At 57.9% G+C, this 27,356-nt stretch overlaps 1 protein-coding gene across 6 annotated transcripts in view; it reads left to right on the forward strand.

Annotated features, from left to right (window-relative positions):
- The window catches only part of SBK1 (SH3 domain binding kinase 1), a 34,925-nt gene that overhangs the window by 4,197 nt on the left and 3,372 nt on the right, over nucleotides 1–27,356 (forward strand). For 3 of the 6 annotated variants that reach the window (XR_009247571.1, XM_058680691.1, XM_004586839.2), the window contains exons 1-3: nucleotides 9,269–9,721; nucleotides 25,242–25,474; nucleotides 26,894–27,096. Coding sequence is in view for 4 of the 6 variants with exons in the window: in XM_058680691.1 (XP_058536674.1) it covers nucleotides 25,249–25,474; nucleotides 26,894–27,096 (429 nt within the window). In the remaining 2 variants the exon portion in view is untranslated. Of the gene's footprint in view, nucleotides 1–9,187; nucleotides 9,722–12,891; nucleotides 13,500–23,121; nucleotides 24,163–25,241; nucleotides 25,475–26,893; nucleotides 27,097–27,356 lie in introns of those variants that run through there. The other 3 variants (XM_058680693.1, XM_058680692.1, XR_009247572.1) reach the window with 3 other exon arrangements.

A 27,356-nucleotide genomic window follows, 5' to 3' on the forward strand; every position in this document is an offset into this window, starting at 1 on the left:
CATATAGTTTTTTTTCATTATGTGCATTTTCCCTAAATTTTGAGAAGACTCCCACTTGGGCGCACATCTGGCATCCTTCAATCACAGTGAACACACCTTGTCAGATCTATCTTCCTAGGAACCTTGGGGGCCCCTGATGTGGGGTATCTGTCCAGCAGTGGAGATGCTGGAGAACATGAGAGAGGGAGGCCGCTGGCCAACCCACTGCTCCCCACGGGGCCATGTGATGGAACCCACCCATGGCAACCAGGATACAAGGAAGACTGACCAGGTAAGGAAGGAGGAGGACGATACGAACCTGAGGAAGACAGGTCCCTGAAGCAGCAAGGCGCTCCCTAATTCTGCTGCGGCCGTCTCCCTAGAGACCTGGAGGTCCCAGTAACAGGCAGGAAATAAATGACTCACCTGAGACCTGGCCGCTCCCCTTGGGGAGCCTCCTGCAGGTCTGTGGGAGGCAGCTGTCCGAGAGAGAGCCAAGAAGGGGACCATACTGTGGCACAGAGTGTTAAGCCATTCAAACCATCGGATTCAAGCGCTGGCTATTTCACTTCCAAACTAGCTCCTTGCTAATGTGCCTGGAAAAACAACAGATGATGTGCTTAGGCCCCTGAACCATGTAGGACACCCAGAAGAAACTCCTGGTCCCTCGTGCAGCCCTAGCTATTGTAGCCAATGGATGTAGAGACAGAGCAGGAAAAAAACAGAAGCAGGGAGGGTGTGGTGATGCTGCCCACCTCCACCCCAGAATGAGCAAGGGAATGGGTGGCTCTGTCTACAGGGCAGCCAGAGGGCAGGTGGCTGGTTGTCCTTGACCCCGGCAGGGCCCAAGCAGCAGAAGCAGGCATAGTTGGGGCATTTTCCAGGCAGAGGCTCCAGGGGTAGAGGGAGGGACTCCAGCAAGAATACATGCCAACAGCAGATGGGGGTCATCTTGAGTGGTGAAGTGAAGGAGAATGGGGCGAGGCCATGGAAAGAAATCTGGGGTGGGGGCGTGTGAGAGGTGAGGGGAGTGGCATGAGTGGGTACCGGAATGAAGATGGCAGAAAAGGGCTGCAGAAGTCAGAAAGGTATCAGAGACTGGCAGGGTCAGGATGCAGGCTTGCACCCCAACAAAGATGGAGCAATAAGAGACTCTTGTTCGGGCCCAGCACGGCAGCCCAGCGGCTGGGGTCTTCACCTTGCATGCACTGGGATCCCATATGAGTGCCAGTTCTAATCCTGGTGGCTCCACTTCCCATCCAGCTCCCTGCTTGCGGCCTGGGAAAACGATTGAGGACAGCCCAGGGCCTTGGGACCCTGCACTCATGTGGAAGACCCAAAAGAGGTTGTTACAGGCTCCTGGCTTCAGATTGGCATGGCTCCAGCCGTTGCAGCCGCTTGGAGAGTGAATTGTCAGATGGAACATCTTCCTCTGTTTCTCCTCCTCTCTGTATATCTGACTTTGCAATAAAAATAAGTCTTTAAAAAAGAGAGAGAGAGAGAGACTGAGATTCACGGGCTGTGGGTTGTGGCCCAAGTGTAGGACCTTGTGAAAACTGCCCAGGGGTTTGGGGGGAAGAGATGTTGGGACACAGCAGCTAGACGATTGCCTGGGAAACCTTCAGCCCTCATCCGTGCCAGGGTTCGAGTCCTCACTTCCACTTTCTTTCCAGCTGCTGGCTAATGCACAGGGGAGACCGGGATGGAATTCTTGGCTTCTGGCTTGGGCCTGGCCCAACCCTGGATGTTGCAGGAAATTAGGAAGTGACCCAGAGCTGCGTGGCCTGGTTAGTATAGGGAAGAGAAGAGAGAAGGAACCTTATGCTAAACGTGTGTGTGTGTGGAGACCAAAATTGATGGAGACAACAGAGCAAACATCCACATGGCCTTGGGTGGCCTGTCTAGCACTGTGGCTGACCGGCCACTAGAGGGCGCGCTGTGCTCACACATGGGGCACCTGCTTCCAGGTAGTTGAGGATGCCTGGTCTGATTGACAGCTTTTATTTTCCAAGTTCCAAGCTGCACATCACCCTACATTACCCCGGGGTTGTGTGACCTTAGCCAGGCCACCCAAAGGCTCTGCAACCCATTTCATCAGCTGTGAAATGGGTCCAGCCATTGCCCGGAGGAGTATAAACAAAGCCAGGCACACACATGGGTCTCTCCACCCTGCCTGGGCCGCTCCCTAACCCCACCATGAGACCCATCTGGTCCCTGAGCTCAGCATACATCTTCTCCCTCTCTGTAGAGATTGGAGAGGGGGTGTCCCAGAAACAGGAAGGTCCCCGGGGCCCGGCGGGTGGGGGGCAGGAAATCCCAGGAACCAGGCCCAACTGAAAGAGAGCTGTGGATGTTCTTAACCGTCCACAGGGCTACCGGGTCCAGATGCGCAGAGCAAATGCTCATACGCCCCATCAGTCTGGGGCCAAGCACGCACTCAGCTGGGATGCACCACTTCTCATCACCTCCTCATTGACTGCTCATCCCCGCCTCCAGTCCTGCCTACACAGGCTTCCTCCTTCCAGCAGCAGAGGGGGCTTGTAAAAACCCAAGACACCCTCCACCCCTCTTCTGCTTGAATCTCACCCCACCTCCTGTCGCTCAGAGCCAAATCCAAAGACCTCCTTGCGGCCCTGAATGGCCCGACCCCACCCCTTCCACTGTCCCCAAGTCCCGAGTTGCTTTGCTTGCTTGTCTTTTTTTTTTTTTTAAGATTAATATTTATTTTTATTGGAAATACAGATACACAGAGAGGAGGAGAGACAGAGAAAAGATCTTCTGTCCGATGATTCACGGGCCAGTTTTGGGGGTGACCGCAGGAGCACCAGGCCCTGCCGGTGGGGCTTGATAATCAGGCTTGTTTGTTTGTTTGTTTTTGAGAATCGGAGAGGCAGAGCTCAGGCCAGCTGGCACTGGGCCAAGTTGAAGCCAGGCGCTCCCACATGAGCAACAGGGGCTCCAGCTCCTGCTGCCTCCCAACGTGTGCCTCCACAGGAAGGCTGCTCAGAGGTGGAGGGGGCCAGGAACCAGGGGCTGCTCTGTGGGACATGGGCATTCCAGGCGGTAAGCCCCTGGAACCAAGTACCCGCCCCCAAAATCCTTTCCCCCCTGAACTTGGGAGTGAAGGCCGCAAGATCGTGGTATCCACTTGGCGCCCCTGAGCGTGCCCAGCTCCCTGCCTGTCCTGGAAGCCACCCACCCCACACCCACCCAAGCATCTGCTATCCTTCAGCCTTGGCTAGGGACCTGCATTTGGGAAGCGGTCACTGTCTGGGGGGCACCTGTGAGGGCCTGAGCTTGCCCCCTGGAGTCCTCGTGCTCTGAGGGGCACAGCACTGGACAGACGGGCTGAGAGGAGGGCACCCACAATCCCCACATTGTCAGCTCTCTGAGACCGCCCCCCTTGTTCTGACTGGTCCTGGGGTTAGGTCAGGCAGGCACCTCGCAAAGACAGAATGTACTGGGGGCTGGTGCTGCTGCCTGCAACCCTGGCATGCCATCTAAGCACCAGTTTGAGTCCCAGCTTCTCCACTTCCCATCCTGCTCCCTGCCAATGTATCCGGGAAAGTAGCAGCAAATGCCCAAGTCTTTAGGGTTCTGCTTCCACATGGGCGATCCCAATGGAAGTTGTAGTCACTTGGGAAGTGAATCACTGGATGGAAGATTATTTCTTTATGTCTCTCCTCTCTGGCCTTTGAGGGGACTGTGACCCCCTTCCCATCTGGGTCTCAGTTGGCACCTCTGCAAGCCAGGCTGCCAGCCTGCATGTATCCCTTCCAGCAGTGCCAGTGGGTGTCTTTGTGGCAGAGGTGTTTTCTGGATCAGTCCTGGTGGGGCCTTCAGGGTTTGATGTGGGCATGGTCCATAGCCGCTGGTGGGGGCCCCAGCTCTGACAGGTAGGTGCCTTGGGGACCTCAGAGCCACTCTGGCACATCTCACGGCTCCTTCTCTTCCCTGCCTAAGCCCTGTTCTACTTAATTAGCCAAGCTCGCTCACTCCCACAAGATTTCTCCTCCCTCCTAATTAACTCACTTAATTAGGGCTGGCAGGCCTGGCTCCACCCTGCCCCCCACCGCCATTCCCCACCGCCACCCCTCATTCCTGCTGCCGCCCCTCCTCCTGCAGGCCCTAGGCTCAGGGTGTGGCCAGGGCTTGCTCCAGCCTGTATCTGCCCCTTCCCATCCTCAATGCCAGGACTCGCCCAGACAGGACCAGAAATGGAGGGCAGTGGGAGTAGAGATGGGCTCAGGTAAATGAGGTGCGAGGAGTGGATGAGGCTGGAGCGGAGAGTTGTGTGACCAGGCGTCAGCTCGGGCCTGCACAGGTTCGAGTCCCAGCACGTGTGTGGGCCTAGAAGGGTGAAGGGCCAAGATGTGGACGTTGCAGGGGTTGGCAGAGGACTCAGGGAAGCTACTCCTGCTCCAGGGGTGGCAGGCGAGGCCCCCTGCCTCCTGTGCCTCAGCTTCCCCACCTGACGAGAAAATTCTCACCTTACGAAAGTTGCCAGCAACCAAGAAGGTCTCTTGGAAAGCTGCCGGAGGGAGGGGACTCGGTGACCCTCCGCCTCCCTTGGAACCCAGCCAAGAAGGAGGACTGTGAGGACGGCCAGGGCAGGCCTGTCAGGGGCAGAAATGCAGTGTGTCAAAAGCCAGGAGGGGGCTGTGTGTGGCTGTAGGCACCCACAATGGACAGAGAGTTTGGGAGAGGACTCTGAGCAGGGCCTCAGAGCACCTGCTCACCCTTTGAAGCCCACTGAAGCCATCACCTCCTCCAGGAAACCCTCCAAGCTTATCTTTCCTTTGTAGCCCAGTCCCAGTTGGAATTTTGTATTCCTGCATATGCCTGGCGTAGCGTCTCCCCAACAGATTAGAATAGCTCCTGAGGACCAAGACTGTGCTATTTGGGCCCGGAGCGGAAGCCTAGTGGCTAAAGTGTTTGCCTTGCACGTGCCGGGATCCCATATGGGCACTGGATCTAATCCTGGTGGCCCCGCTTCCCATCCAGCTCCCTGCTTGTGGTCTAGGAAAGCAGTCGAGGACGGCGGCCCAAAGTCTTGGGACCCTGCACCCATGTGGGAGACCTGGAAGAGGCCCCAGGCTCCTGGCTCCAGATTGGCTCAGCTCCAGCCATTATGGCTGCTTGGGGAGTAAATCAACAGACTGAAGATCTTCCTCTCTGTCTCTCTTCCTCTCTGTGCATCTGACTTTCCAATAAAAATAAAATCAATCTTAAAAGAAAGAAAGAAAGAAAATGTGTCCAGCAATGTGTCCACCAGAGCACTCCCCCAGCTGGAAGCAGGGCTAACCCTAATCCTATGCGTGTCAGGTCGTTTGCAAGCCCAAAGACAAAGGGACACACATGCAGCCCCTCTGCCACCCTCTTTGCAGGGCCACTCCTGATATCCCAGCTCTTCTCATTGCCCCCCATCCCACCCCTACCCCACCCCAGGACACAATCAGCTGCAAGGACCAGAATTCCCAGCCCCAAGTGAGGCTGGGCAGGGCTGCGTGGTGACCAACAGGTAGGGCTTTCCCTGGGCGCTGCCATGCTGTGCCCTCAGAGGCATCCTGCCTGCAGGCTCTCAGAGCTGCCGCCGCCACGCCAACTCCCTTCTGATCTGCCTGGGTTTCCAGGGGAACCTCTCGGTTTTATCTGTCACAACTTGAACTTGGCTTTCTGCCAGGCAGGACTCCTGATGGATCATGCTGTGTGTGTGCTAGTTTCCAGTGTCCATGTCCTGGACGTGATGGTGGCTATCCTAGCGACAGGATGTCACACGACCTTCTGTGAGCAATGAGGAGCATCACAGCAACCTCAAGGGGAACTGAATACTGTCCTTTGCCCCCCTCCCTGCCTGGAGACTGTGACATCCGAGAGTGCCAAGTGCTCACGGCCAGGCCACCACAGGGGGGTGGGTACTATCTGTGTGGCCAGTACAATTGCCCAGCAGGCCATGCAACGGGCAGCATACCCCGAATTCCAAAAACATCATGGTGCAAAGATGGCAAAGGACATGAAAAGCCTCTTGCAAGTTCTCGCCTCCCTCAATAGTAGTAGAAATAGCTGACAGATTAGTGAACACTTAACACTCAGAAGTCCCTGGGGTTCCTGGCTCAGGTGTCTGCTGGGGCAGGGAGCAATGTTGACTGCTGCGTTTTGTTTTTCAAGGTTTATTTACTTGCAAGGCAGAGTCAGAGAGATACAAAGACAGTATCTTCCATCTGATGTGGTTTCCTCCTCCAAATGGCCTCCAATATCCAGAGCGGTGTCACACTCAAAGCCAGGAGCCTGGAACTCCACCCAAGTCCCCTACATGGATGGCAGGGGACCAAGTACTTGGGCTAGTGTCTGCTACCCTCCCATGCACATTAGCAAGGAAGCCGGATTGGAACTAGAGCAGCAGGGATTCGAACCAGCAGTTGTATGGGATGCTAGCACAATACCAGTCCCTATTTCAGTTTTTTGGTTTTTGTTTTCTGTGTTGGGGAAATCATAGCCAAGGTTCATCTTTGTGCTCTGCGATCCATCCAGACTGCTGGGAAGGCAGCATTGCTATGGCAACAGACCTCTGAGCCAGCCAGAGTGGCCTATCCCTGGGTGGTCAAGGGCAGGGGCCACAGCCCGGAGAACAGGGAGGGACCATGTGGGTTCCGTCCTCTGAGAAGCAGACCACGGTTTACTGCGGAGGGAAGGAGGGAAATGGAAGAACCCTTTGGGCAGCAAGAGCAGGCTCTGGAAGAGGGATGAGAGAGGTGTAGGATGAACTTCCAGAAAGCCAAGGGCAAGCTGCTCTGGGAGGAGCCCTGTGTTCCCAGGAGGCAGGGGGCAGCTCCACACCAGGAGCTCCTGGGAAGCAAAGCGAGCCTCTTTGTGTAGACCATAGGTGGGTTTTCTTTCTCTCTCTCTCTGTCTTGCACTTTCTTTCTTTCCATTTCTGCATTTATTTTTTGAAAGGAAGAGATACGGGGGACAGGATTTGAGAAAAATAAGCTCTTTCATCTGCTGGCTCACTCCCCCAGCGGCCACAACAGCCCAGGCCAGGCCAACCAGAAGCCAGACAGTCTAGAACTCCATCCAGGTCTCCCCCACACCCCGAGAGGAGCCCGGGGACTTGTGCTAACCCCTGCCGCCTCCCATGATGTGCGTTAGCAGGGAGCTGGATTCTGGACTGAGCACCCCGGTATGGGACGCATACAGGTGTCCCAAGGGGCCACTTATTAGGTGCCGTTGGACCCTTGCTGTGCACCCTCCTCCGCTCCCCGCAGAAGCGTACCCTCTTTGAGAAGCAGGACCCCCCCCCCACCTCTGCAGATCCCAGAAGGGCAGGGTTGGGGTGGGGTGGGGCGTGTGATCCGATTACCTACAATGCATTTTGATGAACCTTTACTACCTGCATGGTTGGGTCATCAGAACGCCAGGTGAGGAATCCCAGGGTGGTCCCTGCAGAGGTGGCCTTGAACCAGAAGGTTCTTGGTCTCTATGGCTGGGAACATTTCAAGGCCTGGTCCTTCCCCTGTCCCTTTTGAGGCCACAGTTGCCTCCTCTAAATAAAGATTTATTGGAAGAGCTAGAAACAGATAACGGTCCTGCAGATGCGGGAAGTTGAATGTACCTAGGCAAAAAGGGTGTCCCAGAGCAGCAGAACAGTATGGCTGGAGGTCAAGGCCACCAGGAGAAGATGGGGCCAGGGCTCTGACCTGCAGGTTGTGGGTGTTGCTGGAGTTCACCCTGGAGGTGACAGGGTGGCCGGTTCATGTCTGGGGGCAACCTAAGGCAGGCTTTTGTTACAGAGCTGATGGATAGAAAAGACTTAGAGAGTCAGGAGGTCTGGAAGAAGCAGGCAGGACAGAGCTGGGCCAAGAGTCCCCCGTCAGGGGTGTCCCCAGGGGGTTTCACGTAGCCCACCATCCTGTGTTTCCGAACATCTGGAAGTCTGTCTGATGATTTTTATGTGAAAACAGGGATTTTTTTGTTGTTGTTGTTGCTTCTCTTGAAAACAACCTCCTTCCCCCAGCCCCAGAGGAGACCTCTGCTGTGGTTAGCCACATCCTGACCTCGGGCCTGACCCCAGCCGCACCCACACACACCTGAGTCTACCTGGGCCGGTGTGGTTGAAAAGAGGAGGCTGGACTGAGGCAGTCACAGAAGGCGGGGGCAGGGCCGCCGGAAGGAGGGCTGGGGCTCGGAATGCCAGGGAAGGTGGGGAGGGCTGTCCCCAACCCATCTCTGCCGCCAGCTGCCCCGCCTGCCAAACAGGGCTTGTCCACCTGTGCCCCTGTGCGCCCTGTGTGACCCTGCTCTGCAGCACCGTGCACTCCACCTGCTCGCCTTAGTTGGGGCCAGCGGGAGAAGGTTGGGCCACCGCAAGGGTAGCAGGGCCACCTGGGTTGGAGGGACCCCCGAAGCCCCCCTTCCCCCCCACCTGCGCCCCCGGTCATGTCTCCAAGGTCTCGATTGAACTAGACGGGAAGGAAGGAAGGACCGGCCAGTCGGCCTGCTAAGCAACGGCTTGCGGGATCACACAGCTCCTCCAAATACACACGGGCGCCATCCCCCCACCCCCACGAGCAACGACTAGACTGGGACAGTCTGGGGCAGCCTGGTCCCTCGAGGAGCGGGCAGCTGGACCAGGTGACCCTCTCAGACTCCCCCGAGTCCTCTCTAACCTCGTTCTCGCCCTCTCGTGGGCTTTGACCTAGAAAAGACGGGGATGGGAAGAGAGAGCGCGCGCGAGAGCGAGTTCCCGGGCGCTAGGACCCAGCGCGGCAGGAAGGCGGAGCGGGGCGGAGGGTCCCTGAGCGCGCGCCCGGGGTAGGGCGAGGACGCGCGCGGGGCGGACAAAGGGGCGGGCGGCGGCGGCGCGCGCGCCGGAGGGCGGAGCTCGGCCGAGCCGGCGGGCAGGTGCGCGCGGGCCGGAGGGCGGAGCCGCGATGCCGCGATGGAGCGCAGCCCGGGCGGGCGCCGGGGCCGGGGCCCGAGCGCCAGGCGGAGCGCGAGCCGGAGCCGCAGCCACAGCCCGGGCCAGGCCGGCGGCCGGCACCGTAGGGCCGGGCTGCTCGTAGCGGCGGCCACGGAGCCCCCCAGCGGCTGAGGGGCTTCCTCCCACAGCTCGCCCGCTGGTGGCCGGGACCCAGGCAGCCTCCTGCGACCGGAGAGCTGGGGGACCCCCCCCTCCACCCTCCGCTCCAACAACAACCGCGACCACCGCCAGGATCCAGCGAACCCCCAGGAAAGCGAGGGGCCTCTTCGGATCGAACCCAGAGAGACTCCCCAGCGGGGACGAGCCAAGGCTTCCTCTTATTTGGAAGAGAGAGACCCCCCTTCCCCGCCACGAAGACTCCCCATCTTCTAGCCGAACCCCCTAAGACCCAGACCGCAGTGTGCCCCCGGACCGGGATTGCGGGCACCCCCTCCCAAGGTATAGGTCATCACAACTCCACACCTCAAGACACGGAGATCCAGCTCAGAACGTCCCCAGAGCGGGGCACCCTGCCCCCCCAACTCCGGTACACAGAAATCCCAGCTCTAGGGACCCAAGGACAGCCGGAGACACCCCTCACCAGCAGGCAGGTTTGGGGACCCCCTCCTCGAAGATTCAGGCCCGGGGCGACCGAGCCCTTAGCTGTGCCCTTCGCATCCCGGCCTGTGATCGTGGCGCCCTGAGCCCACCCCGGGCCGGGCAGACGAAGACCGAGACGGCGCCCAGACCCCCTGCCGCGGCGTCCCCGCGGCCCCAGCCCAGGTAAGCCGGGCCCAGGTGAGGGGCGGCAGGTCCCTGCAGCCCCGCAGGTGGGGCAGGAAGTCCTTGGGTGCGCGCTCCCCCTCCCCAGCGTCGCCATGGAGCCAAGGCTGAAGGGCGTCTCTTTGTGTCTCGCTTGGAGGAGCCGCCCCCTCCTCCTCTCCCTTCCCCCACAGCCTAGCCCTGGGGTTTGGCCACCGCTCGCCAGTCCCATGGGGGCGTGGTGGGGGAGTCCCAGGTGCCATCAAGAGGGGAGGGGCAAGTCGGGGCTGGACCCCCCCCTACGAAAAAAAAAACAAAAAACTGAGCTGCTAGTGTTGGCCCTAGGTCCTTGGGGTGCACAAAGCCCCTCCCCCACCAGGGCCAGCTTGACTTCCTCAATGAAGTTTCCCCCCTCCACCGGGGAGGAATTATGGGGGTGTTCACAGGTGAGGGGGCCTGCCCTAGGTGGCCCTGGTGATGGTTGAGGCTTCAAGTATATATGTGTGTCTTTTGTCTGTGACAGGGTGGGAAGGGGGGTGTGTGGATGATGGGCCACAGAGGAGGGGCAGACAGTGAGGGTCTTCACCCAGCGGGTACTTTCTGCTCCCTGCAGGACAGGGAGGGGCCCTAGGGCCTGGGGACATGGGCTAGATAAAGCAGCCACCATGGGGGTCAGGACACCTTTCTGACCTCAGATGTTGCAAGGTGAGTAAACCCTAGCCTGGTTTCTCACCACCCTCACAAAAAATGTTGGGTGCCCTCCTCAGCCAAGGGGACCTGCAGGGTTCCCAAGTGAGCTTTGTAGATGGTCTACAAAGCAGGACCCAAGCTAACCATTTTGGGGAGCTGAGAGGCCTAGGGCATGTGGTTCCCTGCAATTCTAGACCAAAGCGCCGCACCCCTGCCCCCTCCTACACTTCCTCAAGCCTGCTCTGTGTTGCTGGGACTTCCTTAACTCTTCTCTGTACCTCCACGGGCAAACCGGGATGCTGACCCCATTTGGCAGGTGAGCAAGCAAAGGCTCGCTGAGGCCGGGTCTGGGGGCAGGAAACCACCACTGGCAGTGTTAGGAATCTTGTGCCCATGTTATAAGCTTGTAGCAACCGTCTGCCCTATCACTGTTTGGAGACAGGGTCCCCTCTGCTGTGACTGGCAGAGCCCTCAGCTGGCCTCAGTTGACCCAAGCCACACTCAGTTGGGTGGAGTTGGTCAGGTCCAACTAACCAGCTCTTGACCCCCATCGTCCTGCAGACTCCAGGTCTGGGCAGCTGGTTCCTCTGTTACCTCTGGCCCAGGGGTAAGGATGTGGCCAGCAGGAAAGGAGACTTCTGGCAACAGCCCCTTCTGCAGGTTCCAGGACATTGAAAGCAGCCACACTCAGCCTAGGCAGTGGGGCCTGGGTCAGGGGGAATGGGGGAGCTGGCCACCCTGCAGATTGGGCGACCTTGGGTAAGCAGGTGGCATTTCCCAGAACTAGCCGTGGGGGCTGAGGTGGATCAAAGGGAGACCCTGAGAAGCACGCAGGAGGGTCCATGCGTTTGAGAGTTCACTCCCCTCCAGGAGCTTTACTCTCACTCTCTCTCACATATACACACGGAAGCAAGGGGCTGGAACCAGGGGCCACAGAGCTAGGAGTGGGGTTGCTGTGCTCAGGGCCAGCGATGAGGAAACCAGAGGGCGGCAGCAAGTGGGGCCTCGCCTCCTCTGGGGCCTCACTGCTCTGCAGTGGCTCCCCACTGAGCCATCAGCTGTCCCATCCCCTTGTGGACCCACGCAACTGTCCCTCCTCTCCTGTTGTCCCCTGACTCTGTTTCCTTTGAAGAGCCCCCCTGGCCCGCCTCCTCCAACTTGTGGGATGGGTCCACAGCAGCCACCTGCCTCTACTTCCCCTGGACAGGTACATTGTGGGACTGGTTTGGTAGCTTGGAGTCAGTGGCAGCTGCGTGTGTCTGGGTGTGCATGGATGAGTTTGTCATTGCCTATAGGTCCTTGTCATCATTGTCGGTGCCTGGGATAGTCCCTGTCCAAATGCTGGTGTTGGGGGGCCACCCGGCGATGTGGCAGTCTCCAGCTTCCATCAGGCTTACCCTGAGTCCTACCTGGCCTGCTCACTCCTGCAGGCCACCTGCCATCTCCTGCTGCCGGCATCTGATTTGCAGGCCCGGCGGGGAAGCCAGGAAAGTATTTGCTTGGCAGGCGACCTATGTGTACGTTCTGCACACAGGGGTATTCCCTGCCACCCTGTGGCCAGGTTGCAACATGCACTGAGTAGTGGCCCGTGTGAAGTCTTTTGGGGTCTCTCACTTCCCACCCAGTGCTGCCCCGTGCTGGAGACATTGGCCATGAACCTTTCTTTTCCCATCATGAGCACATAGTTGCAGGTTCTAGGCCCAGGCCTTCTCAAGATTGTCGGTCCAGAGAATTAGACTGAAGATTCTGTTGACTGGGAGCTTCCTCCTTGTCCAGGACCTGGTCCAAGCTGTTCCAAGTTTTGTTCAGGCAGGAGAGGAGGAGACCCAGATGCACAGGAGCCACTCAGAAATACGAACCTTTCCTAAGCATCTATGAAGCCAATGGGTATTGCCAAGGAGCTGGGCCAGGGGCCAGGAGCTGACATGGCAGCTCAGCCATGGACCATGGCCTTGGACAAAAGTCCATGGCAGCCTGAGGCTATAGAACACAGGCCTTGAAGCTCACTTAGCTGCTGTGTGACCTTCTGCAAGTTACTCCGCCTCTCTGGGCTTCAGCGTTCTCCTCTACATAACAGGACATGGACCAGCATTACCCAGGAAATCAGGGAGGGAAAGGGCCCTGGACAGAGGCTGTCCACCTGCTGACCCTTATCCAGGGTGGCATTGACAAGTGTACAGCTAATCCTTGGCATTGTCCTTCCCTGGGAACCAGGCGTGTCAGGTGGTGGGCTTTAGGTCCATGTCCTGGAGGTGGGGAAGGGTCATAGAGCAGCGGGCAGTGCAGGAGAGCGTGGGGCTTGCCGCTGCTGCTGTGGGTAGGGACCCAGGCTGAGCCGGTGAGAGCCACATCCTGGCAGGCTAGGGAGCTCAGGCCGATGGCCCCTGGCCAGGCCGTCTTCCCCAGGCTCCTCTCTCTTGCTCCCCTCCCACTGCCCACATACATAGCTGGGCTGTGAAGCCTCTGTTCCAGGCCCCCTCTCCCCTCTCCTGCTGCTACAGAGAGGACACGTCTCATCTCCCAGCACCACCCCGACTTGGGAGCAGGGGCCAAGTGCTCCATGCCACACACCACCTCAGTCCCACAGCAGGGACCACAGCCCAACTCTGAAGGCCACCCAGAGACTGATATGTGGCTTTGAGCATCACACCACCTGGGTGGGAATCCTGCTGTCAGAGTCCTCCCTCCAGCTGCATCATCTTGGCCAAGTCCAAGTCCATGCTCCCCAATGCCCAGTTTCCTCTGATACAGCCTGGGGGTGCTGCCGGCTCCCACATCCTCTGGTGGATGTGAGGTTAAATAAAGCCATTCCAGGGAAAGTGCTTTGAGCTGTGCCTGCTTCATGAGTGACACTGTCACAGCGCCTACCCCGCCCCCATCCCTGTGACTACAGGAGGGACAGAGAGGGCCACACTGGCTCCAGGCAGTAGACTGGTGAACTAGACAGGCGACTCAGGCAGCCCAGCCCTAGCAGCCTTCAGGTGGTCAGTGTCCCATGGTCAAGGAGAGCCAGCGCCTGGCAGCCCTGCAGCCAGCACCAGCCTAGGCCGGGCTCTATGACCTCAGGCAAGGTGCATAACCTTTCTGTGCCTTGTCTCTCTCAGTCGGAGGATGCTGGTACCCGCTCCGCAGGGTCACGGTGAGGACTCAGTGAGTAAGTGTTTGTAAAACGCCATGAATGGTGCCAAGGACCTCCTGAGGGTTTGCTTTTCTCTTTGTCCTCAAAAGCCCAGGAATAGAGAAGGCAGGCTAGCCCTACTTCAGCAGGTACAGGCCCTGACTGCCTCAGGCGGGTCCAGGCTTCAGGGCAGAGCCCGCCCACCTCTCTGCCACTTACCCGCAGTTCACAAGGCACGGCCAGAGCCATACACCTGTCAGGACCCGACCTGGGCTCCAGCCTCCTTCTGGAATGTGTCCTGGCTGGGTAAAGGCTACAATAGGACTGTCCCTCCATAAACTTCTAGACTACCCTGCATTCCTCCCAGGACAATGAACCCATGTGGGCTGGACCCAGAGTCTCCCAAATGCAAGGCCCAGGTCAAGTTCATGGGTCCCAGAGCCTGGGGCACGGGTTAGCTACAGGAAGGGCCAGGGATTCCAGAGCTGGTGTCCCTCACAATGGAAGCCAAGTCTTCACCGTGGCCTCACAGCCATGCACCCTCTCTGTCCTCCAGTCCTCTTGTCCACCATTGGACAGCCGTCCTGCTTGCTCGCTGTCCCCAGGCTTCCTGGCACACAGCCCCAGCTCTGGGTGTCCTCACAATGCCCTTTGCCAGGAAGTCTGCCACCGCCACATCCACCTGCCCACAGCCTTCTGGGCAAGGGAGGCCCATCCTGCCTACTGTCACCACCGCCACCGCCAGCTGCCTCGCCAGGACCCAGCTGGGGGTTCCTCCTTAGGGGTCTGCTATTGGGCTTGGCTCCTTGGGGGCAGGACCAGCTGCCTGGAACACGGTGTCCCGCATGGCAGCTGTGCTGTGCCCATAGCAAGTGCTCAGCAAATCTTTACTGGATGTGCTGGAGTGAGACAAAGTCTCATGAACTGAGGTTCTGTGACTGCTCGGCCAGGCCACCTCATCTTCCCCTACCTCCTGGAGCCCTAAGAGATTTGATGAGAATAATAACAGCTTGGGGTGAAGTTTAAATGAGTGAATCTGTATGAAGCACTTGAACTTCAATGGTCCATAAGTGTCAGCTATTAGGAATAGCACTTTATGGCCATTATCCTCTGTGAATGGTTAAGAAGCCAGAGGCCCAGGAAGGTAGACCACCAGCCCAGAGCCACATGGCAATGGCTTGTCTGGATTGTCTTGCCATGGCAAGACTGGCAATGTTTGTCTGGATTTGCAGGCCCCTGGGTGCAGCCACATCCTGGCTCACTCTTCTGCAGGGGCTGCGGGGGGAGGGCAAAGAAGGAAGGGCTGTAACTGCCTGGGAGGGGAGCCTTCTCTCCGGCAGTCCTCCCTCCCCTACTGATGAATGCCCAGCTGGGATCTTCCACCCATCAGCCAGGGATGGGTAACCCCCCCATACACCCTCACCACCCTCTACTTCCGTGCTTTTGTCTGCACACTGGACAGGCAGCTAGGCTGGGAAAACTTCCTCCCCCACCCCTAAGGGCTCCCCCTGCCATGGCCTGGGTGAAAGAGGCTGGGTAGCTTGTCCCCCTGGGAGCACAGCTGTAAGCAGCTGTCTACTGGCCTGCTGGGAGGGGAGGTTGAGACAGCCCCACAGGGAGCCTCAGGGGACTCCAGGATGCTCCCGGTGGGGGAGACTGCCACTCAGTGTCTGTGGTCTGATGCTGGGAAGGTCCCAATGTGTGCCCTCATTCAGTCAACAAATATTTGTGCAGTGCCCGCAGCATGCCAAGCACTGGGTTAGCTGCTGGGGACCGCAGGCATGAACAAAGCCTGCCCACAGAGTCCCTGCCCCTTGGTGCCTAAGTGCTCCCAGATGACAAAGGCCCTGTGGCCATCCTAGCCCAGCCAGTGACCTCAGGCATTCAGTCAGTGGCGGGGGCAGATCCTAGGGCAGGGTCCTGGGCACTAGGAGTGCAGAGGGGGCATTGCTGGCAACTGAGCTTAGGAAAGCCGAGCCATGTGGTTGTCTGGGGGAAGGAGCAGGCAAGGGGGCGAGGGTGTTCAGGGAACAGCCGGGAGACCAGGATGTACAAGGGGGGGAGGTGATTCGGCAGAGAGAGAGCCCAAGGGCAAGTGTAAGAACTTTATGAAAGATGGGAGCTGGGGGCAGGGAAGCTGGGAGTCATGTGGTGCTCTCTGGCTGTTGCACCTGAGCAGACCTTTGGCATAGCAATTACTACACTAGTCGGGATGCCCGCACTGCCTGGTTTAAGTCCCAGCTCCACTTCTGATCTCATTTCCTGCTCAACTAGTGAAGGCTCAAGTACTTTCATTGCTGCCACCCACATGGGAGACCTGGATTGAGTTTCTGGCTTCAGCCTGGTCCAGTCCCCATCTCGTGTGAGCCTTTGGGCAGTAAATCAACAGATGGGAGATTCTCTCTCTCTTTCCCTCTGTCCTTCAAGTGAACACAGTACCTTTTAAAAAAGACGTATTTTTGTTTTAAAGGCAGAGTTACAGAGAGAGGAGACATCTTTCATCCGCTAGTTCACTCCCCAGTTGGCCTCTACTGCTAGAGCTGAGCTACCCTGAAGCCAGGAGCTAAGCCTTAGGCACATGAGTGCTTCCTCCACTGCCTTCCCAGGCCATTAGCAGAGAGCTAGATCAGAAGTGGAGCCACCAGTACTCAAAATGGGATGCTGGAGTTGCAGACAGAGGCTCAGCATCCTACACCATGGAGCTGGCTCCAATACAATACATTTCAAAAGAAAGAAGAGTCCTGAGGGGAGAGGAAGACCATAGAGTGGCAGCTGAGAGGTGAAAATAGCTCACGGCTGGGAGGAAGTGATGAGCGACCAGAGAGACCAGAGTGGCTCCCCAGCAGTTCCACTGGCCTTGTCCTGGAGGCTGGGCCAGCCTGGGTGCTGTCCATGCCTGTGTGGTGCTGAAGCAGTTCTGGCTGGAGGGAGGCCTGAGGCTTTGGGCCAGAGACCTGGATGGGGAAGGGAAAGCCATTCAGGAGGAGGGACTGAGTGATTCTGGGCTAGCAGATTAACCCTTCTGGGTCCCGGCACAGAGGAATTGCTACAAAGATAGGAAGGCAGCAGCCATGGGAAGCCTTAGGCACTGAGCAAAGAGATAGGGTTTCTGCTGTGTGATCTCAGAGACCATAAATCATGGGGCTGTGCTTTGAGGGCAACTGGATGGCTGGCTGTGATGGGTTGATACAACCACTCCGTGTCTCCTCTGTGGACTGTGGCTGACAGCTGTGCACGTGCCTGGGTTAGATGAATCCATCAACACGAGGCACCTGGCACAGGACAAAGGTGCCTGAGTGTCACTCAGGGTCAGTCCCGGGACAGCCTCGCCAGCCTCGGTGGCCAGTGTCACCCTCAGCTGGGACTGTCAAAGGGAGACAGTGCCTTACCCTGCGGACACTGTGGCCTCTGGCCCAGCCCCCCACCCTGGCCCTCTATGTGACTTTGAATGGATCAGTCTTCCCTTCTGGCCGGCCATCTCTGCATCTATCAAGAGGGGCCAAGGATACTTCACCACTGGAAGAATACCTGTGTTTGTAGGCTATAATAGGGCCACGTTCAAGGAAGTGAAGATATAAAAAGGTACAACTTCCCCCAACATGTAAAGAATTATTCACCCGGCATTTGTCACACCCTGGTTCGGTGCTGAGAATAGCAGGATGATGAAGGCATGGGCTTTGCTTTCAAGGACCCGCTTGGTTTCCTGCTGGTTGGCTATCCCCTTCGAGACCCACTCAGGTGTCGCTTCAGAAAGGTGCCCGTCCCCGAGGCCAAGGTCCTCCTTGGCAACACCTGGACACTGGCCATTGTCTTCCTAGCCTCGTGGCATGGAGGGGGTTGAGCTTTATCTGCCTGTTTCAAATGCGTCACTCTTACCTGCCCGCCCATGCCCACAGCTCGCCCATCCAGTGCCTGCGCCCCGCTAGGTATGCTTGCCTGGAATCTTGAAGGTGCGGGTTACATAAACACAGCTCAGACTTAGCCAAGTCAAAAGGAAATGGTATTGATTCCTGAAACATGTGTGCAGAAGAATCATTGGCCTTTCAGGCAGGCCTGTGCCTAGGTGCCAAGGTCACTGCCTCTTAGCTTTGCTCACACGGGAGGGCTTTCCCGCCTGCCATGGGGACAACGAGTCCCCAGCAGCTGCACACCCGTCCTCCAGCTTTGTGACCCTGGCTGAGGTCGTACTGTCTCACTAACAGCTGCAGCAAAGCATCAGGGAGGGACTTGAGCGCAAGTGGCTAAGGAGGTGTGGAGAGCGGGCTCAGTCACGCAGGCTGGCCGACAGGAAGCAGTGACTCCAACACTGTCACCTTCCAGGGAGGCAGGGAGAGCCCAGGGAGAGCTCTGAGGCGCTGACTTGTTGCCTCAGGGCCTCAAGTCGCACCCTGTTGCAAAGCTGTTTGAGAGACAGATCTCCGGTGGTGGTGACCTAGCGGCTAAAATCCTCGCCTTGAACACACCGGGATCCCATATGGGTACCGGTTCTAATCCTGGCGACTCCACTTCCCATTCAGCTCCCTGCTCGTGGCCTGGGAAAGCAGTCGAGAGACAGATCTCCCATCCACTGGTCACTCCCGCTGTGGTCTGAAGCAGTCAAGGTGGGGAAGCAAAGCCAGAAGCCGAAAACTCAGTCCAGGTCGGCCACACGGCTGGCAGGGACCTCATCCATGCAGCCAGAGCTGGGAGCCAGCCCAGGCACTCTGATGGGGGGCACAGGTGTGTTAGCAGGTTAAATGGAGAAGTAAGTGATCCACCCTGCAACAGTCGCCCAGCCTGGAGAACTTCCCCATGCTGGGGACATAGCCTAAGTTCAGTGGCCGGAGGGAGAGGACCTGGAAGTGGAGGCAGAGAACTTGGGAATCCCAGTACAGTCTGGCTGGCATCACTAGGCCCAACCTCACCCCCCTTCACCACCACCGATTCCCCAACAGATGGGCACCCCGCCTCTGCTTCTCCACCCCCAGCAACAGAGAGCGCACTTACTTCCTGTCGCATCTGACTGTGAGTCGGGGCTGCCTCCTAGAACTGCAGAGGATGCGGGAGCTGACACCTGAGCACCTGGGTTCAAATCCCAGCCCTGCTGCTGAGCCCTTGGGCAGGTGGCCAGGCCCAGCTGGGCTTCAGTGTCTGACTTGGCTCACACTCTGCTGCTATAACAGGGTACCACCGACCGCAGACGGTGAAACAGAAAGACCTGTCTTTGTGGCTGTGCAGGAGGCTGGGCAGCCTAAGATTAGGGGCCAGGTATTCAGTGAGGACTTTCTTACGGCATCATCTTATGATCGAAGGTGGAAGGATGAGAAACAGGACGAGAATCCAAAGGAGCTCCTTCACTGAAGGCATTCATGCATTCACTGTGTTCCCTTCATTCATTCAGTGGTCTGAGCCATTCATTCATCATTTACCGTCAGATGACCTAATCACCCCTTAACCGTGACACCTCTTAATGCTGTTACAAAGCTGACAAAATATGTAAAATTCGGAGGTGCTGAAGCCGCAGCAGCAGCCTCCGTTTTTTTTTTTTAAAGATTTATTCATTTTATTACAGCCAGATATACAGAGAGGAGGATAGACAGAGAGGAAGATCTTCCGTCCGATGTTTCACTCCTCAAGTGAGCCACAACGGGCCGGTGCGCGCCGATCCAAAGCCGGGAACCTGGAACCTCCTCCGGGTCTCCCACGCGGGTGCAGTGTCCCAATGCATTGGGCCGTCCTCCACTGCCTTCCCAGGCCACAAGCAGGGAGCTGGATGGGAAGTGGAGCTGCCGGGATTAGAACCGGCACCCATATGGGATCCCGGGGCGTTCAAGGCGAGGACTTTAGCCGCTAGGCCACGCCGCCGGACCCAGCAGCCTCCGTTTTTGCAGAGGGCTAGCCAAGGACAGCACAGCAGGCATCTCTGAGGATGGCAGGATGTGACGCAGGGCGGTCAGCCCGGCCCCTGGCACACGGAAACTGCTCTGCAGGTGTTTGCAGCATTCCTGTTCTCCCCCGGACAGGCTGGTCACCGTGTCCCAGCCCCACTGTCATGGGAGTCTGGTCACTCGCTATCCCCAGGGTTCATGCGGCTCTGGTGAGCTGAGCCTCCTCTGACCGAGTGCCAGGCGGGCCATTCAAATCCCAGTTGTCGCCTCCCAACTACAGAAGCCAGAAATTGGGCTCCTGTCACCCCATCTCCCAGCAGTCCAGCACCTGCCGACTCACATACCCACAAGGAGGGGCTCGTCCTCAGCATCAGGTGCCTGTGCCCCCTTTTAGGGTTCTGGGATCCTCAGCATCAGACCAGCACCCTGAGGGAGAGAACAGAGGTACCTGCACCACCTCCTCGCAGCTGCCGCCTGGCTGTGACACACAGCACGTCTGTTCACGTTCCAGTGAGGGAAACCAGCCATGTGGCCACGCCGCCTGCAGAGGAGGCAAGGACACACTTCAGGCTGGGCAGCCCCTGCCAGCCGCCATGTGGTACTCCTGGAGAAGGGGGTGAATGGGGCCTCAGGGAGTGAAAGCTGGCCACACCAGCTTTCACTGTGTGTGAATGTGTGTGCATGCACACACCTCTCCATAGGTATACACGTGTGTTGCATGTGTGCGATGGGTAGGCTTGAATTGGGTGCGGTTTCATTGGGGTGGAACCCTGCTCAAGCCACCCACCCAGCAGGAAGCAGTGGGCGGCCGGCCCTGCTTCTTACCCAGGAAACCCTCCCCCACTGCTGTGGCCCTCCTGGCAGGTGGCAAAGCTGTGGCTGCTGCCATGGAGACCTGGGACCCCACCCACCTTTAGTAAGGGAAGTGGTGGGTTCCCTGGGGACTAGCAAGGCTACATACACCCTGGAGAGGGGCGAGAGGCTGCATGGGGTGGACAGCAGTCAACCAAGTGTGGGGAGACAGTGCCATGGGTGGAGATGTTCACAGCTGTGCCTTCCAGCAGGTGCAGCGGCAACAATATTGGTGAGATAAATTTGAGGATGGAGTTTGCACTGTTACTGGACCCTGGCCTTGTAACCCCAGGGGCGTGTCCTGCTGCACTGTTGGGGCCTGAGATTGTAGGAGGAGCAAACCGGCTGATAGGGGTGTGGCATCCTGGCTGACAAGTGCTGGGCACTCAACAGGAGCGAGACAAAGAAGCCAGAAGCGTCCTAGGTGGAGACTTGGGCCTCAATTTCCTGGCCTGGCTACAGAGGGCCCTGGGAGAGAGATTTCCATCATTCTAGAATAAGAAAAAAACAAAGCAAAACCATGGGGTGTTGAGAGTACCCACTCTGGAGCCCATCCCGGCGCTTGTTGGGTGATCCCAGGCAGGCGACATGGTCCCTTGGTGCCTCGCTTCGCTCCTTTCCAAGGGGTGATGTGGGGACCTTCCCATAGTGTCAGAGAGCTCAGAGGTTGGTTGTTTAAGACTTATTTTTTTTTTTATTGGAAAGTCAGACACACAGAGAGGAAGAACTTCTGTCTGTTGATTTACTTCCTAAGTGGCCACAACGGCTGGAGCTGTACCAATCCAAATCCAGGAACCTGGAGCCTCTTCTGGGTCTCCCACATGGGTACAGGGTCCCAAGGCCTTGGGTCATCCTTAACTGCTTTCCCATGCCACAAACAGGGAGCTGGATGGGAAGTGGGGCCACCGGGATTAGAACCAGCGACCATATGGGATCCCAGCACATGCAAGGTGAGGACTAGCCACTTGGCTACCCCGCGGGGCCTGCTCAGAGGGGTTTGAACAGGACCTGGCATGCAGGGAGCAGAGGGTGCCAGCACCATGGCTGCAACTTACTCTTCTCCTCGTGGAGGTGGAAACAAAGCTGCAGAGGTTCAGAGACATGGTGCGACTTGCTCAAGGTCACCCAGCTAGAAAGTGGCACATGTCAGGATGCAGGCCAGCCCTGCTAAGCCTCAAGGCCCGTGCCGTTTCTGTAGTTCCCCTTGGAGCCTCTGAAGTCACATGCGTCGGAACTGGGTCAAAGGCAGAGTGTACCTGGGGACAGCCGTGAGGATGAATTCCTCTTGTACTGCGGGCAGCTTGTGGACAACAGGCTGGAAGGAAAGGTGGGGGCAACAGGGCGCATGGACCCCCAGAGATGGACCCTGTATGCCTGGGTAGGGTGGGGAAAGGCTCCAATCCAATCCAGCCCCTCCCTCTGGGGAACTCTGGGCCTGCGGACAGAGACAGACAGACCTGTCTCCACTCAGCAGAGCTGGAAGCAGCACCTGCCATGGAGGACTTCCTGGAGGAGTGGGTGCTGAGATGCAGGGAGAAGTTGGAGTCGGGGGAGGACAAGATGGGAGGGACGTGAGCCATAGAGAAGCAGTGCAGGGGAGTGGACTGTGCATGGGCGTGGCCTGAGGATGAGGCCATACATGGAGGCAGCTCAAACTACTTCTGTGGTGGTGCCCCTGACATAGCCCAGTACCCACCCTGAGCGTGTCTAAGGCCACAGGAGTAAGGGGCCCAGCACTCAGGGTGTGGAAGGGGACGGTTGGTGGCCACTTGCACCCATGTGATCCCAGGAGCTACTGAAAGTGAGTGCACACGGGACCTGCCCCACCCAGAGCCCTCAGGGAGGCCACAGGTCAGGGGAACAGCCCAGCATCCAATTAAGAGTTCAGGTCAGGTCCCAGCACAGTAGCCTAGTGGCTAAAGTCCTCACCTTGCGTGTGCCAGAATCCCTTATGGGCGCTTGTTCTAATCCCAGTGACCTCACTTCCCTTCCAGCTCCCTGCTTGCGGCCTGGGAAAGCAGCTGAGGATGGCCCAGGGCCTTGGGACCCTGCACCCATGTGGGAGACCCAGAAGAGGCTCCTGGCTCCTGGCTCTTGGCTTTGCATCTGCTCAGCTCTGGCCCTTGTGGCCACTTAGGGAGTGAACCATTGGACGGAAGATCTTCCCCTCTGTCTCTCCTCCTCTCTATATCTGACTTTACAATAAAAAATAAATAAATCTTTTTTTAAAAAAGAAGGAGTTCAAGGCCAAGAGGGCTGTGGACTGATTAAAATGCCTGGGTAGCCCATACCCCACAGAAACGGCCCAAGCATGCACTGGCCCACGCCTGCCAGTCCAGAGCCGGTGTTGTTCACACCTGCGGGCACCAACACCACTTCCATTGGCTGTGTCAGAATCACTGTTCCCCCCAGCTACCCTGAGCCCACTTGGGCCCAGCAGGTGACTGCAGCAAAGAGGACCCTGGGAGCTGTCTGGAGCCAGGGATTCATGGAGACTCGGGCAGGTGCTCCCCTGGGTCACTCCTCAAATGTTCACGCTGGCTCCGGTCAAAGCCAGAAGCTGGGAGCTCAGCCCATGTCTCCCCGGGGATGTAAGGGACCCAAGTACTTGAACCACTGCCTCCCAGAATGTGTGCTGGCAGGAAACGGGGCTCAGGTCCTAGAGCTTGAAGCTGGGATAGGACACACAGGTGCCTCAGCCACTGGGCCAGCCACCCACCCTTGCCCCAAGCCAGGGTTTAAGGGAAAGCATCGGGGCTGGGTTCCCAGAGGCCTGGCACCTTACCACCTGCCCACCCCAGGCCTCTCTGTTTAACACAGTCCCTGGCTTGGGGACACCTACTTAAAGCGGACTAGAAAACAGAAAACAATTGGTTCTATGACTGGAGGGGAGAGAGGCCCAGCAGACAGTGAACACAGAAGCACAAGATGGGGGGCCTGCGAGGGAGGGAGGAGGGCTCCCAGCACCCCAGCCGGCTGAGACAGTGCAGATGGAGCGCCACGTGGGGCTGGGTGGGAGGCAGGAAGTTCCCTCCGTGGGAAGTGGGAAGCTGGGTCGTGCTGAGTGAAGGGAGAGCAACGGGCAGCCTGCGGGAGGCCACCAGGCTCCTGGGCAGCTCCTCCCCTTCCCGCCCCGAGCTATGGGCAGCCCGAGCCCCTGATCAGCGAGAAAGAAAGCAACCAGTGATGGTGATGATGGCACTCAGCCTGTACACCTGCTGTCCTCATGCCCACGGGTGGCTGGGGCCGGACCATGGCTGAAACCAGGAACCAGGAGTGCCATGCAGGTCCTCCTACTTGGTTCTGAGCTATTGCTACTGTGTCCAAGAGTGTACGGTAGTAGGAGGTAGATCTGGGACTTGAACCCACCCGGTGTTGTGCAAGACAGGTGTCTGCTGGACCACACACCCACCCCTGAGTCTCATTTACTCATCACAGCGATCCGTGGATGCAAGCCCTATTATTGCACCCCTTTTACATATGGTGAAAACTGGGGCTCACTGGAGTTGCCCAAGGCATCTTGCTAGCAATGGACAGAATCAGGATTGAACCCTCTCAGAGCCAGGGTCTGGCCAGCAGTTGGAGTAGGATGGGGTGCAGCAGGAGGTGGGCCCTGGCGTCTGGAGGCAGCTTGCAGGACACCCAGGCACAGGTACCAGCACAGTACCCCTGCACAGGCTGCTCCTTGAAACGGCTTGGCGCCTCTGGGCCACCCCTCCCCCACTGATGGGAATGGCCTAGAAGTGGTTGCCTGGAAACAGGGCGGTGAGGAATGGGGCCCTGTGTACAGCAGGGGCCTGAGGAAGCCCTGGGGCTTGCAGCCCGCCGTGTTTGAACCACCGGGTTGGCTCTGTGAAGCACACACACCTGTCAAAGCTCATCCCCGGGGATACTGGACACGGGCACTATTTTCCTGTTACAGCAAAGGCGCCTAGGTACACCTGGGAAACTGAATGGGGAGTGAAAGCAGAGAGGAGTAAGAAAAGAGAAGAGCTTGGCTGGGGCTTTTGACTATGCCCCCCCAGCCCTAGCCTTTTGGGCTGCCTGGTTCCTCCAACCTCGCAGATGCCCCTGGGGATCCCAAATCCAGGGCCACCTCGCTGTGTGCACACCAAAGGGGTCACTTGTCTGGGTCCTTTTTTTTTTTTTTCCTTTTAGATTTCACTTAAGAAGCCAAGTGATAGAAACAGATCTTCCTTCTGCTGGTCCACTCCCCAAATGACTGAAATAGTTAGGGGAATGGAATTCCATCCAGGTCCCCCATGTGGTTGGCAAGGGACTCAAGAACTTTGGACTATCGTCCACTGCCTCCCCAGGTGCATGAGCGGAGAGCTGGATTAGAAGTGGAGCAGCTAAGGCCCAGTGCTCATATGCAGTGCTTGTACTGCAGTAGAAGCCTTAAGCTGGGGACCACAGTGGCAGCCCCTGGGTTGTTGTGGGACAGGTGCTCACTGGTAGCTGGGTGGGACCCTGGGCTCACAGCTGTGGGTGTGCGTGCAGGAGTGAGATGTCATGTTGACACAGGCCAGGGTGTGCATGGCGGTGTTGTCACGTGGCCATGTCTGCCCCAGTCTGCTGGAGTTTGTTTGGTCTTGAACATGCCTTTCCACTGTAACACAGAATGTGTGGGGTCATGAGGTTGTCCCAGCTCCCCCCAGAACATGAACCCCAGCAAAGCATGTTGGTTCCTGTGTTCCCAGGGTTTTAAAGGGCACCTGGCGATAGGTGCTGGTGTCCACCAGTAATTGTGGGTGGAAGTGGTCAGTGTGAGTCCTTGTCACTGTGTGACATAAACATGGGTGACAGTACAAGCTGACTGGGCTGGCTGTGCCCCTGGCAAGGGGTGAAGACCTAGAATCAGCCAGGGAGGCTAACGAGACAAAGATGCTTGTCGCCCTCTCATGGCCATCTTGGGTATAGCATCTGGACCCAACCTCCGGCTTCTGGGTGTTTTGGGGGGCGGAGGAGGGGGCCCCAGCCTGATATCCCCGTCATGCTGTATCCCCCACCACAGGGAGAAGATGAGCGTGGGCTGCCCAGAGCCCGAGCCAGCCCGCTCCCTGCCCTGCTGCGGGACGGGGGCCGCCCCGGGATCTGGGACGGGTGTGCCACTGCTCACCGAGGACATGCAAGCGCTGACCCTCCGCACGCTGGCCGCCAGCGACGTCACCAAACACTATGAACTCGTCCGGGAGCTGGGCAAAGGCACCTATGGCAAGGTTGACCTGGTGGCCTACAAGGGTACAGGTGAGTGGCGACATGGGTGGTGTGCTCACTTGGCAGCCCAGGGTAGGGGGCGGGGCAGGAGGCCAATAAGGAAGGGAGGTCAGGGGTCCAGGTGGAGTGGACAAAGTTGGGCAGGTTGCAAGGGAGGAATCAGGGGTGGGGAGACCAGGGTGTTCAGACTGTGGTGGGCGGCTTTGGTGACATGTGGGCTGCCCTTGAACCTGGGGTTCAGGGCAAGGGGTACAACTGGCAGTTGGACCCAGGCAATCTCCATGGTCACAATGACAGCCTAGGGCGCATGCCCCGAGGCAGTGGGACCAATCCTGGGAGGTCAGCTCAGATAAGGGACACAGTGAGTCACTTGGCCCAGGTCCTACAGCCACAAAGGCTCTGCACTCAGATGACTCCGGTCAGCTCCAGAACCTTCTCTTCCCTCTGCACCTGCCACTTCCCCTCCCTATTCCACACGAACCCTGGACTCCCAGCAGTGCCCATCCAGCTGCCACTCAGGGACTGCACACACCTGGGCAAGGGCTTTGTGCCGACTGAGGGACAGACAGCAGCAGCAGGAGCCCTGGGCATTGCTGTGTGTTCTCAAGCCAAGGACTTGACCCTCACTCCACACATGCCTGTTTTCCCTTCTGTAAAATAGGGTCACTTACATCACCTCACAGGGTCATTGGGAAGTATGAGCCATGTGAAGTGCTACAGGCAGGGTCTGGGAGCTGTGCAAGTACTAGGTGGTCACATGGGCACAGCCTGCCTGCAGATGGGTGTGTCGGGACCTGTGCCTCGCAGTATCCCCTACTGTGCACTCCAGAAACTGCAGTCTAGCTCTGTGAGATAAATGGGAAACAGACAAGCTCCCTTAACCTTTGATACCCACAGGGGGTTGGGTTCAGGCCCCTAGCGGATGGCAACCCCTACAAACACTCAAGGATTTGCAGACAACCCAGGATTTGCACATGGCCCTCCTGAGTAGCTTACGTCATCTCTGGATTATTTATCATGGCTGATACGATGTCAAGTTGTGAAAACTGTGGCCATTCTGTGTTGTTCAAGGATTAATGGCATTGGCTACCCACCTGCATGCTGAATACATTGTCTCAAAACACATCCTGAATGTGGAACTGGAGCGGGCAGGAGGCTCCAGGCTCCAGAAACGATGTGTTGCTGAAGCTTTTTGAAAACTGGACTTTCTTTTCTCATGATGTACATTTTGCCATGAACTTTTTTTAAGTTCCCCCCACCCTGCATCTGGTGGGTGGGGAGTTCTTGGAGGCCAGAGGCCCTCCTGGCAGGGTAGGGGCTGCAAGTGGCAGGAAAGACATCCCCCTGCCCACCTCTGTGTGGCGCTAGAACAGGGTCAGCGGACAGACCTGGGCGGGAGGGAGGGGAGTGGGCTTCACTGCAGCATACCTGCTCCCACCACGACCCCAGGCACGAAAATGGCGCTGAAGTTCGTGAACAAGAGCAAAACCAAGCTGAAGAACTTCCTGCGGGAGGTGAGCATCACCAACAGCCTGTCTGCGAGCCCCTTCATCATCAAAGTCTTCGACGTGGTCTTCGAGACCGAGGACTGTTACGTCTTCGCCCAGGAGTATGCGCCCGCTGGGGACCTGTTTGACATCATCCCTCCCCAGGTACTGGAGATGGGGGTCAAGGCTGAGGGTGACAGTCTTGTGGAGGAGGCGGGGGAGGCAGAGGGAGAGTGGGGGAGCAGAAGGGCCACTCACTTGGGTACCTGCCCCTGCATGTGCGGTCACTGTGTGGGGACTGGGGATACAGAGCAAAGACAGAGGTCCTGACTGCTCTGTGAGCCCAAGGGACAAGGCAGTCTCCTGTGGGGTCCCACCCCACCTCACCCCCTCCCCTGGACTTGCCCAAGAGGGAGAAGCCAGAG

Source organism: Ochotona princeps, chromosome 24 (assembly GCF_030435755.1).
Source record: "Ochotona princeps isolate mOchPri1 chromosome 24, mOchPri1.hap1, whole genome shotgun sequence".
In the NCBI taxonomy this organism is placed as follows: Eukaryota; Metazoa; Chordata; class Mammalia; order Lagomorpha; family Ochotonidae; genus Ochotona; species Ochotona princeps.